At 39.7% G+C, this 12883-nt stretch overlaps 1 protein-coding gene across 4 annotated transcripts in view; it reads right to left on the bottom strand.

The window, feature by feature from the left end:
* CHCHD3 (coiled-coil-helix-coiled-coil-helix domain containing 3) overlaps positions 1-12883 on the bottom strand; it is a 149511-nt gene that overhangs the window by 96149 nt on the left and 40479 nt on the right. For all 4 annotated transcript variants that reach the window (XM_035334159.1, XM_035334168.1, XM_035334175.1 and 1 more), the window contains exon 4: positions 4965-5109. In XM_035334159.1, coding sequence (XP_035190050.1) covers positions 4965-5109 — 145 coding nt within the window. The remainder of the gene's footprint in view (positions 1-4964; positions 5110-12883) is intronic.

Raw genomic sequence — 12883 nt, 5'->3', positions numbered from 1 at the left:
CTCTACAGTAAGCAATCATGTTTTGCCTCAGGCTATGTAGTTTACCTCAAATTATTTCAGAATCATCTAAAAAGATTCATTTTTCTATTAAAATGATGAATGAGCTAAATGAGGTATGTAATAAATACTGCAGGTTTGTAAACAGACTTCTTTTCTCTTGAGAACTAATGCCTTAACTCGTTTAGTAATTCTTCCCCCTGGTATTTTCTAGTGAAGTCATCCTTAAAATATGGTTAGCACAGGACTGTTTGGAAAGAGCAGGAAGGGTCAGTATATAATCTGCTTATGGAAAATAGAGGACCTCCTCTTGACAAAGCTAATGAATTGGAGACAGGAAAACTAAATGCAACGCTAAAGGAAAGGTCAGTGCATAGCACACGTACCTAGTGATTTGGACCAGCCACCCAAGGATGATCGGGAAAACATCTAAACAGTTGAGACACAGAAGAGTGAAACACTCTATTTTAACAATATGTATTCAATTATGACAATAGGTCAAATTCACTCCTCACATAACACGTTTCAGCTCTAATATATCAAGGAATGTATTTTGTCTATTGATTTCAGCGCTCAGAAAAGTAAAAGAAGAATTATACATCTCAAATTTCCAATAATCCGATTACCACATCCACCTAACGTGCAAAAACTGCTGTTTAATATAAGGATACTTCTGCTAAATTGATTTTTTGATCACAGAATTTATTAATAGACTTTCTTGTATGGAAAATGATTTACGAAACAAAACAAAAATACCTCTGCAACAACAGACTTCATTCTCTAACAGGTACTTCAATGAAAGCCTGGAACAATACATGGGGAAGCGTATGTAATTATATTAGTATGGATACAGATTTCTAATGATAGCAATAATCAAATTTTAATGTTATGGTTACAGCAAATGAACAGAACGATATTTCTGTGCCTCTTCAAAGGGAAATGAGACTTTAATGTCATTGGCAGCTCAATAAAACCATTTTCTAACATATAGGGTCTTAATGACAGCTCGTTTCAGTCCAGACAGCGAAGTAAACATGTTAACAGTAAACTCCAGGTCATTATGAGGAGATGGAAATACAACAGGTCCTCTGCACTTTGGGTAACTATTGATTTTTCACTCCATGTTCTCTGTGTCTCACCCCAACTCTCGTAATGACTCAAGTGATGGAACATCAATAAGCTATTTATGGCAAAGCTCCCACATTTAAAGCCATTCAGTGGGACTCTGCCCGGCTGAACTACCCACAACTTTGAGATGTGCAGCAAAGATCTCAGTCGTAAGTAGTGTAAAGGAGGACAGGCCTGCTGCCTGGGTGAGTAAAACTTAATACCAGTACTCTTGGAGCACTCAGAAGAATGGGACCCTTGACTGCATCAGTCCTTGCCGGAGAACATCACTCCGGTACCAACATTCTTCACAGCCAGACTGAAATAAAAGCCGTAGGTCATTATAAGTCCTCCCTCAAGAAGGATGAGCAGAAAAATACCACACTGTAAGTATACATGCTAAGGGTATGGAAGAAAGATGCATTTTTGGATGTGCTGCACTGCTACAGATAGTTCTCAAGCACAACTTCAAGCACAGACTGCACTTGAGGGTCTGGAAATTCTTTTCTAAATTTTAATTTCTACCTTGGTTGGTACAAACATCAGAACTACCCGTTTGTATACCTCTGGATCTCCCCCAGAATCATTTTTAAAGAAGCTGACGTCCCATCAGCCGCTTTCCAGTCCACTTGTACCGAGGGAGCTCTCTGTAAGAGCTTACACAGCATATAAGCAGTCCAGCTATCATTAGCTCATCTATCATCACCGAGTTTCTTTCAAAGCCTTTATGACTATCACCCAGGCCTGAAGAGCTGTTATTGGTGAAACTGTCAACTTCCATTAAATTTTTCTACTGAATCTCCAGAACTGAGACCTCATCCAAGGAGATTTCTGCAAAGAGAAGTTCCAGCATGGGAACCTTCCGATGTTCCTCCACTTTCAAGAGACATGTGGAAGAATTCATTCAGGGTATTTTGCTGCTGTGCTTTCATCTCCTCCAAGCACTACAAGTATTCCCCGGTCATCTCTTGGCCCTACAGTCTTTAGAAGGATTTCTGTTCCACAGAGGCTGTGGGATTGCACACACACACACACACGTTAATTTTTATACCTTTTCTTAAACGTTCTTTAAAATCTTACCTGTCATACCTGGGTTCGGGGGGTTGTTTTTTAACACTTAGCCTAGCAAGTGTCATGATCTTCCTCATTCTGCTCGCTTAAAAATTGTTTCAGATTGCTAAAGGGTGCACTCCCTTGCCTTACCTTGCTGTTCAAGCTCTGCTGGCTTCCTTTAGATTTTTCTTGACAAGCGGAATACTTTTGCTTAAAGAGACAAATGACATTTCTCTCTACTTCTTGTCAACTGCAAAGCTTTTACTGTCTTATCTGCCCGTTTTAGCTTCATTTGTATCAATTTTCTTCATTTGTATGAAAAGTTAATACTAACTTTTGGTGTGCTGACACTTAAAAGTTTCCTCTGTCCAAACCTATAAGCAGCAGCTGGTATGAAAATGGTTTAAGAATGGGAAATATTCTTTCAATCTAACAATGTCATGTCTGTTTATTAAAACCGAATTAGCAGCCTTTATAAAAAATATTCTTCCTTTATAACCATAATATCTTTTCCTGTGCACTGTTTAAACAATTTAGTGGCAAAGGAATTAACTCTGTAGATAATGCTATTGACATTTCCAAAACACTGCTTTTTTCTCCAATACTTTTTTCTCTGACAGATGCAATCAAATCCAGGCTACGTAAATTATCAGCCTACTCCAGCAGTTAACCAGCACACGGGATTATTCGCCCTGCCTGACAAATGGCACACGCAGATACATCCCCATGTTCCAAATTTTATAAAATCAAGCCTGATACATTGAAAAAAATGTATACTGTTGTTTATAAGTTATGGTAAAAAAGAAAAAATGCAGTAGTGAAAGCAAAAGAACATAGGGATCTTCACAAAAGAATCTCAAGACAATTTCATAGATTGAAAATGCACGGTTTTGGTAGGCAGCTCCCTAAAATGCCAGGCTGTGGAGTTTCTACCTTGAAAGGCAGCCAGTCACTCTACAGTTCCACGCAAGGGGACATCCTATAAGATTTTAAGGCATTTGCTTCATTTCATTAGCACCATTTGTACGTTCGTTTTTCCACACCCACCTCCGCATGCATTAAGAGCACGCACCTTGAAAAGATGCTCCTCAAGCTGATAAGGCCCCAGATTAGTTAATAGCACTTCCTGATTGTTTCACTTAGGCAGTTCTAGCTTAAATATTCTGGAAAGTGAAAATTATCAATAAGTTTGACTTAAAGGCTAAATATACCAGTTCCGTGGTCGTAATATGAAATCTATTGATATGAATATGATATTGATATCGATATCAAATCGAGCATTTGACTGACGAGAAAAGCATCACACGATTCTCAAAAGCACAACAGTGAAAGATATAAAACCCCTGCTAACTCATGCAAATAATATTCTCCGGCATAAATCTTCAGTACTTCATTAGGCTGAGGCCACAAAATCCTCATCCATACTGCGTAATATTAACCAGCCAAGAGTTTAAGGCATAAGACTAAGTCTGTATCTTGGTCACAATTCCTCTCCATTTTCCTTTGTTCCTACATTTAAAAATGAGAAAATAGTAACTGTTTGTCTGCCATATGGTTATTCTTCAATAACAACACCAGTAGAGATCTGAAAAAATGTTGAGAAGTGTCTGCAGAAGACACTTAGGTCTATGTAAGCGATTTTACTGAGCACTGGAACAGGTTACCCCGAGAGGTTGTTGACTCTCCATCCCTGGAGATGCCCAAAAGCCGTCTGGGCACAATCCTGAGTGATGTGCTCTGGGTGGCCCTGCTGGAGCAGGGGGTTGAACCAGATGATCTCCAGAGGTCCCTTCCAGTCTCAACCATTTTGCAATTCTGTGACAATGTAGGCAACCGATTGGTATTTACATAGCATAGATAAAGCTACTGAAGGGACTGCTTTGCTGTTACCAACCAGTAAGTCTTAGAAAGCTTTGATTTCATTTCAGATACAGAGGGTCAAACATAATTATATAGATGTTGTCATAAATAACCCCATTTATTTTAAAAGGAACGCTCACGTAAGTGACATGAAACTCTTTTCCTGGGAAGATCAATTTGTTTACCATTTATACTCCACTAATTTCTAAAAAAAAATTCTAAAAAAAAAAATCTAAGTGATATTCATACCTCAGAGAATGATTCCTGTTACAAAGACGACTCAATACAGCAAGCAACTGTTATATAGGAAGCTATAAATCTGCCAGACATTTGAAACGGGCTGGAATATATATTGTCAATTTTCAAAAGAAAACAGCCAGCTGTATTTTACAACTTCCTTGTCACCAAGTCTTTATACATCAGTTCTAATGAAATGGGAGTCTTTGATACAGAATTTTTCACTAAGCTGGTTCCATGATTTGAGACAATCAAAAGTTAGACAATTCTTTTTGTTTTCTAGAACAAAAGAGACTTCGAAGTTGTAGTTTTTGAATCCCTATTGTTAGCCAGCCTTCTAGCCAGGAAGATTATGGATTCCCTTCCAATATGAAGTAATTAATTTCTGGAAGAGCATCCATATTCTGTAACTTCTTCACATACAATAACCTAATTTGTAAATAGACCTAGGCAATCATATATACTCTTCATCTGAAAACAGAAGAAGGCATTAATGTTACCCCCCAAAACAAGGAGATGCTTGCAACCTTCAGAATGGTTTGGTTCTTTTTATTCAGCTGTTTTATTCAGTTAAATTCTAAATCACAGAACTTAGTAGTAAGGAAAAGAAAAACAAGACAAGACTTTCTTCTTCTACTAATAGTTTGAAACGAGCCTGAGGATATGATTGTTTAAAAATCCAAGACTTCTACTTAAGTTTTTGAACTTACAAAGCGTTGTGCCTTCTGACGCTCCTCTTCTGTCGCAGCTCTCTCTCGAAGAATGGCCCGAGTCAAGTGCTCATTTGAAGAAATCCTTTCTCGTTCCAGAATTTTGCCAAACTCATCACGTACATATGCTTGTTCTTGCTTCAGCCTACAGGAGGGGGAGCGAAATTCAGATCGAAAGGTTACATTCCGAATGTATTTTAAAAGGCTATAAGCACAGTCACTTCAAAAGTAGTCAATGAAATTATTACAGGAGTCTTGAGACAGCTGAATATGAATTCAGTGAAAATTTCAGAAATTCATTTCAGATTAGTGTTAAAAACAGGATATGCAAATTCAACACATCTTAGTAATACTGTTAAATCAGACAAAATACAACTCAGTCAACAGTTTCTGAAAACGCATCTCTGAAGTACCAAGGTTATGCACAGAGCTCTGTTTGTAGGAGGGTATTGGTCTTGGTTGTTTTAAGGAATCTTTTTTCAAGAGAACTCCCTCTCCCCAACCTCACCACCTAACTTCCAGGTAAAATCTCCACTCTCTTCTGCAATGGGATAACGGATTCTGATCTCCGCACAAACCACAAACACTGCGTGTAGGTACCCAGCTACAAAAAGACCCAACAACCATAATAAACCTTCCCCAGAAATTTGAGAGGATGAGATGGAAAGAGCTACTGACCTTGTTGCAACAGAGTTAACACACCTAAAGCAGAAAATTCTCACCTTTTGCGTGTCACAAAGCCATAAATTTACTAGAAATCACAGAATCATAGAATTGAAGGGGTTGGAAGCGACCTAGAGCAGGTAAATCTTTACTAGATTACTGTAAGTAAGCACACCATACCCAGTTTTCATGAAAATGTGTAGATATAAGTTGGTTAGCTAATAAAACATTTCTACTTGAGCACATGTTGTGACACCGAGCACAGCGTCAGCATTAGGGAACTCGGAACAGTAATGGCACTATCACACAGGTTTTCAAATACACTTTCAAAAGAGCGGAGGAAAGGAAGCTTAAGGATTCTCAGTGCATTTATACGTTGTCAAGGGAGCTTCAGAGAACAAATCATAATGAGTAGGGTCACTTTGTAAAAGGTACTAGCATTACAGTACATTAGATTCTTCCCCGGGGAAAATACTTGAGTGGGGTGGGGAGGAAAAAGACAATTACAAGATGTATTACTTCTGTGCTCAGCCACAACCCTCTGAAATGCAGCAACCAACTGGGAGTCTTTATAAAAAAGTTTATTAAGCAGCATCTTCAATTACTCCAGCAAAAAGTCAGATTATGCAGCCATGGACCAAATTCCATTAAGTGATTTCCCAAGGACCCCCAAATTATTCCAGCAGCATTGGTATATCAAATCATTCACACAATCAATGCTGCAGTCAAAACATTCTGGTTGTCTTTTCCATTGGAGAAATAATGTTTTGTCTAAGAAGAAAAAAAAAGTGTCAAAATAGAAGTCTCGGCAGCTTTTTCTTGTGAGAGACAACAGAGAAAGCACTGTGTGTTTCCAGAGACTGAAGTAAGCTCCCTCCTCATCCTTTATGGATTTTTACTTCCCACAGATGCTTTCCCCCTAAAAATCCATCTCTTCTTTATGCATATTGTACCTAGCAGAGTAATTAAAGTATATGAAATCAGATGATATCTGAAAAAGCTGCTGGAGGCTTCCACATTACAAACTCTCCAAAATTAAAAAAGCGCTTAGATGGTTACATCTAATTCTTAGAAATTATTCCCGTTTCTGTCAGGAGCTCGTTGAGTCATGCCCCTGGAATCACGAACCTCAGCGAGGTCTCCTCTCAACCTCTCTTGCAAAAAGAACAAAGTCCGCTTCCCTAACACTCAAAAATAACAGGTTCCCAATGTCAGGATAAACCCTTTGATGCCTTAACCCGACTGCTGTTACATTCAGCTTCCCTGCTAAGCACGCTACAGAGGGCCGGGCCGTTCTTTTCTGCTTTTGCCCAAACTCCGCACGCCCTTTGCTGCACACTCGCCCCAAGACCGTGACCCAGAATCTCACCTGTGTACGCGTGTCATCTGATTTCCCACCTTACCCTGAGCTGTTGAGCAGCTTTTCATCAGGAACAGACATCCCAGAGAATTAACAGACAATGACACAGCTGTGGGTACGTCCACGCGAGTGGCAGGAGGGATGGGTATGTAACGCTGGTTTCATGCGAGCAGAGAACTCACAGCAAGACTTGCTGCTTCGACCTGAGCTAGCCCATGTAAAATCAGCTCAGGTATCTCATCCTGTATCGTAGCTATTCCCGTTTTGAAAATAGTCTTGGGCATGAACAGCTGGAAGGAGTGGGGACAGGACACCCAAAGCTGGCTCCCAGAAAATGCCTGCCAAAGCTGTACAACCCACCTGAACACGCAAGTTGCTGGTTTCCAAGCACACCACGTACTAGAAACTCAGAAAAAGGATTCTGTGCCATGCTTTGCTGTCAATCATGCCTCACCATCATTAACAGACCAACCTGCCATGGAGCTTCTTACAATATGATAAGTGGTGGGAGCACAGGGAGAGACCCTGACTTCCAACTCCTACCTCCAGCAGTAATGCATTATAGGATTTCAACAGATTACTATCCCCCTTGCCTCCTTTTCCACCACTACTCACGTAAAAATGAAGCAAATTATTACTGAACAGTAAGTGATGTGTTCTTTGCAAGTACCTGAAGATTAAAAGAACATTAAACATCGCCTCCCTCATTAATACCAATAACGAGGATATGAAATATCTACATCAAAAAGTGAAGATCTTATCTGTGGTGTTTGGAACAGTTCACGCAAACACACTTTTCTTAGTTACAGACCACCCTTTTTCCTTAGAAATCCAATTCCTTGCTGTCTTTAAAAATGCACTCCTAATGCATTGTAACATGTATAACGGGGCAAACATCCAAGCACAGAACTCTAAGTATTTCCTGGGTCATCCAGTAGTTGCCAGTTTTGCAGCTAAGCCACAGAAATGCTTTGCATAGGCTGACCAACTTCATCAAAATACATACCTACATAATAATAAACTTATTACTGCCCCTATTGCACCATAAAGACTGTTGCAGATTCCAGAGACTAGGCACATTTTTGCAATTTCTCAGCTGACTTTATGGTTGCCCCACTGAAACACATTCATTTTGGGGCCAACAAGGTTTTACCACGGATCTTTTTAACACAACAGTTTGGCTGGCTGTTCCATGAAAATAAAGTCCACGTTTTAGCCTTACATAAGAAATGTTGCTTCCTTGATCAAGCCCATCAGCTCTTCCCTGCAGCTGGTCCAGAACATCATGCTATATTTCCAGAGGAGACCTCAGCACGGCTCTTACACTGGCAAGGGTATTTCTCTCTCCATCTCCTACCGTACGAAAGCAACAAAGTGTTAGACAAATCATTTGCTTTGTAAATTGCACAATCACTTTGGTGATTAACTAATACTTCACAAGCTTTGTACTCTCTGCTGTTTCTAGTTAGCAGATTTACAATGCCAACGTCTTTGTTAGTTTGTTAGCAGATCTACCTTGCACTTTCGTAACACTTAGTAGTTGTCAGGCATTTATTTCCTGACATGATCCTTTAATCTTTCTTTTGTAATATTATCACTAAATGTAGTGCCATAAACATCTCTGAGAAATAAAAATATTCAGTTCCCTAGCCTGCTTTCCGAGAAATCCCATTACAATCCACCTTCTAGCCTAATAATCTCCATCTGTCACTGTCCACAAGCCTCCACCTTCCCCAGTTTAACCAGTCATTTTCTAAAAACGACAATTGTTTTAATTCATTGAAGAGATTAGGGCTATTTTTTAATCTACTGTTTAAAAGCTATGTTGTAGCTATGTCGTTACACGGAAAAAAAAGTAATCAAATTATATATTGTTAGTTTCTCCCTTCAATAACCACGTGTTTTGTCTCACTTCCCATTCCTTTCTCATTCGGTAGCAGGTTCTCTCTTCCACCTTTGTGATATCTTTGCCAGTAATTTTACTTCAGCAGTTCCAGAGCTGTCTGGATTACCTCCTGGTCTCCCCAGAACACCTTGCTTTGCAGATGGGGAGAAAAAAAAACAACAACAACAAAAAAAAAAACCACACATCTATTTGGCTTAAGACATACCAGAGTAAAGGAACTTCCCCTTGATTTTTAGCAGTTCTCATTATGACCCCTTCTGCTCCTTGATTTCTGGCATGAAGCTAGAAATCATATTTAGGAGGAGTTTCACCAAATTTTTAGGTCAAGACACTCAAGTTATCTCAGACAAAGAAGGGAGAACAGCACGTACTTTGCCATTTTTTTCCCTGCTTGGGGTGGCATTCTACTATAAAAGAAATATACACTCTTTCATGGTGAAGTTTTATACAGTTTAGGCCAAAAAGGTACTCGTTTTGTGTTCTTCAAAAACATCCAGGGCTGACCTACACATAACAGTGCCCTAAAGCAAAAATACTAAGTCTTTCCTACCCACTCAAATCCTCATTCACGTGATCAGAAATGTATCTCACTGTACCAACAGAATAAAATATAACTGCTTAACTTCCTGAAGCTTCCCGAAGCATCCACTAGACTTTTTCCACTTAGGTCAACTTTTACCCACAAAAATGTCCTATGTGCCCATCACAACTGATTTAAATTCACCAGAGTTTTAAAAGAAGAAGGAGGATTTTGAAGTAATTTTCATTTATTTGAGCTACATAATTGGGTGGCGCGTAGGAGCTTAATGAAACAAACACAAGGCAGCTATCTTCTGATCTCAAACATTTGCTTGCATCAACTTACAGTAGTTTCCTTCCTTGCCATTACAAATTCATTTTGCTGGCATTCAGCGTGTACTGCCGCTGAGAGAAGGCAAACATCAGCTAAATCTACAATAATACATTATATTATTACCTAGCCAAAAGTAAAAATAAATAAATAAATCCATATCTGCAATTTATAAGCAATTAAATAGCACAACTTGTCGGTACAGTCCACTATTCCAAGGATTCCACATCAACAGACCACTTAAAATGACATTTTTAATTACAACAAAATTAAAGGCTCGATATAATGGTTCTCACATTTAAGCGCAAAGCTCCGGTTAACAGACAAAAGACATTATGCATTACACTGGTCATGTACACAGAAAGCGCGTTAAAAAAACCTGCTGAAACAGCAGAGAAGGTTGCTTGCTACACATTTTTCTGCAAAGTTGATAGTTTGAACAAAATACTCTAAATAATTATGAAATACTGTTTCGAGTGTACAGCTATCTAGTTACAGTACCTGGTTTAATCAAAGAAAGGATGCAATGCTCTCTGTTTTCCATAGGGCTTTTGAAAGTATGTTAAGTATTAACAAGAACCTCCACATACTCAGGTTTGGATTAACACTTGGCAGTATTTCGTGTCCTGAACTATTTCATTGCATACAATTATATACACAGAAACCAGAAGTTGCTGCCTTTCTACAGCAGACAGACCTTTATAACCATCTTGTCCAAACTCCCTGCTCAAGCAGGGTCAGGCAGAGCAGGATGCCCAGAAAGGTCGGTCTCCAGTTGGGTTTTGGTTATCTCTGCAGATGGAGACTTCACAACCTGCTCCAGTGTTTGACTACTGGCCCTGTATTTCCTTGTGTTTCGAGGCAATTTCATGCTTTTCAGTTTGTTTCCATTGCCTTTTGGCAGGGTCCTCAGATCTCCCTGCTCACCCTTCTTGAACATTGGGTGCCACTTGCTTTCCTACCTTCTTCAGGAGTCTCTTCTGACCACCACGACCTTTCAAAAACAATTGGCCTCGCAAGCATCTAAGTCAGCTCCCTCACACCCGTGGGTGGAACTTGCCAGGCCCTATGAACTCATCTATGTCCAGTTTGTGTAAGCGTCCTAACCTGATCCTCCTTCTCAAGTAAGTCATCAGGGCTCCCTTCCTGCTGATCTCAGGGTGCTGGGATTCCTGGAAGCCGGCTTTCAGAAAGATGAAGGCAGCACAGAGGATCTCAGCCTATCCTCTGCCCTTTGCCAGTGGGACTCTGTCCCACTTCACTGTGAGTGGGTACACATTTCCCCTAGACTTCCTTTTGCTGGTGATTTCAGCACTGCATTTTGGTATCCATTTAAGAGATTTTTCCATCTGTCCGGAGATCTGCTGATAGATGAAGTATTTAATTACATAACCCCGTGAATTAAAGCTTTCATCACAAAGAAAAGGAGCTGTTCTCGCTCAAAGTGGGCACACCTTTGTACCAATAGCCCTGACAGCACTGCTAACATCCTGCTTATCCCAAAGCAGGAAATAAAAATTCTCTGCTCTGCCTGAGGCTCTTACTGCTTTTAAAGACTGGACTTAGGAGCTTAGCTGGAGGAGAAAAAAATGATTGAATTTCCTTTGCAAATGAATACTGTGACAGCTAGAAAGCTTACCCGTCTGAATGAAACACTTGATTTGAGATCCCTTTAGAGAAAATTCCTGAATTCAAGTAATTCCCATCTCATTGGAGACAATACCGCTCATAGCCAGACTGAGCAGGACACCGCTGCACGCATCACGATTACTGAACACAAGACACAGACCTAAATAGATGAAGTTTGGGTTTTCCTCAAAAAACAGACAAGAGGATGATTGAGCATTCCTGTCACAAGGAAAAAAACACACACAAAAAGAAACGAAGTGGAAGAAACTGCAGGAGGCTAGGTAAGTTCTAATATAACATGCACCAAAAGATTTATGGATCTCAGAACAAACAGAAGCATAACAGGAAATTGGATATTTTTAGTTATCATACTTAGGTCCTACCATAATTTTTGACTGCTTTATTCCTGAGGTCTTTTAATCAACACAATGTTTACAGGACACTCCATCTAAATCAGATTCTGTTCAAGCCCACCATTAAACCTATCGCATTATTCTCAAGGAGTGATCTTGCACCAGGCAACAGGTCAGTAAGATTTCTGACAGCTTCTCACATATACGCAAGCCAATTTGTTCCTACATTTAGATTTTGTGGGGCTGGACAGAAGGGAGTCAAAAAAATTATAAGTTACACATGGCCAAAACATCTGTCTTAACCCTCTCCTTTGAGTAGATCTTCAGACCAAAGCCGAAGTGGAAATACCTGGTTTTAGCAGAATCATCTTTTGGCTTCTGCATTCTTCTTTTTTATTAATCTTCATTTCTTTCTATAAAAACTGCGGTTATAACATTCCAGGTGGCTGGCATTTATGACGTGGCTTTTAAACAATTATGAACACGCTACATGCAAGTAACAGAACCCACATCTGAATACACCAGACTTGTCAGAGCACAGTAAGACGCCCTGAAATGCTTACCCCACTCCTCCAGGAAGAAAATTTCTTTTTTAGAGGTTCGGACTTGTCCAGACCTTCAGGAAAGATCACTGGAATATCACGGCAGTGATGCTGTCCCGCACACTGTCACAAGAACAGGCTGCAGGTGGGACCACCCAGCTAGCGCCCAGCTGTACCATCAGCTATCAGTGACCATCGCAACCACCACGGGACACAAAACCTCAATTGCTTGGTGCATCTCTGCCATTTACTCCACTTGACAGTAGAGGGAAAGCAAATTTGCCTAAATTGAGGCATATTAAGAAATAAATAGAATAAATGTATATTTGAAGTCTTAGGTAGAAAGCAGCTTTTTTAATTCTCATATTTTCAAACTACCTATAGATACATCAGCTTAGCTATTTGTACTCACGTGGAACTAGGCTTAAATGCAACTATTTCATGGGTGTATGCTGGCAAACAAAATACAGAACTGAGAAATGATTTAAAATGAATAACTGGCAGCTATCATACAGAGTCCAAAAAAATAAAAGATGAAGTCAAAATTCCCAACCAGCTCCACTCTCCAATCACTGTGAAGCAGAATCAGGAATTTAAAAAACAAACAACAAAGCCC

The sequence above is a fragment of the Oxyura jamaicensis genome, chromosome 1 (genome assembly GCF_011077185.1).
Source record: "Oxyura jamaicensis isolate SHBP4307 breed ruddy duck chromosome 1, BPBGC_Ojam_1.0, whole genome shotgun sequence".
Classification (NCBI taxonomy): domain Eukaryota; kingdom Metazoa; phylum Chordata; class Aves; order Anseriformes; family Anatidae; genus Oxyura; species Oxyura jamaicensis.
This window is presented reverse-complemented; position numbering and strand designations above follow the sequence as displayed.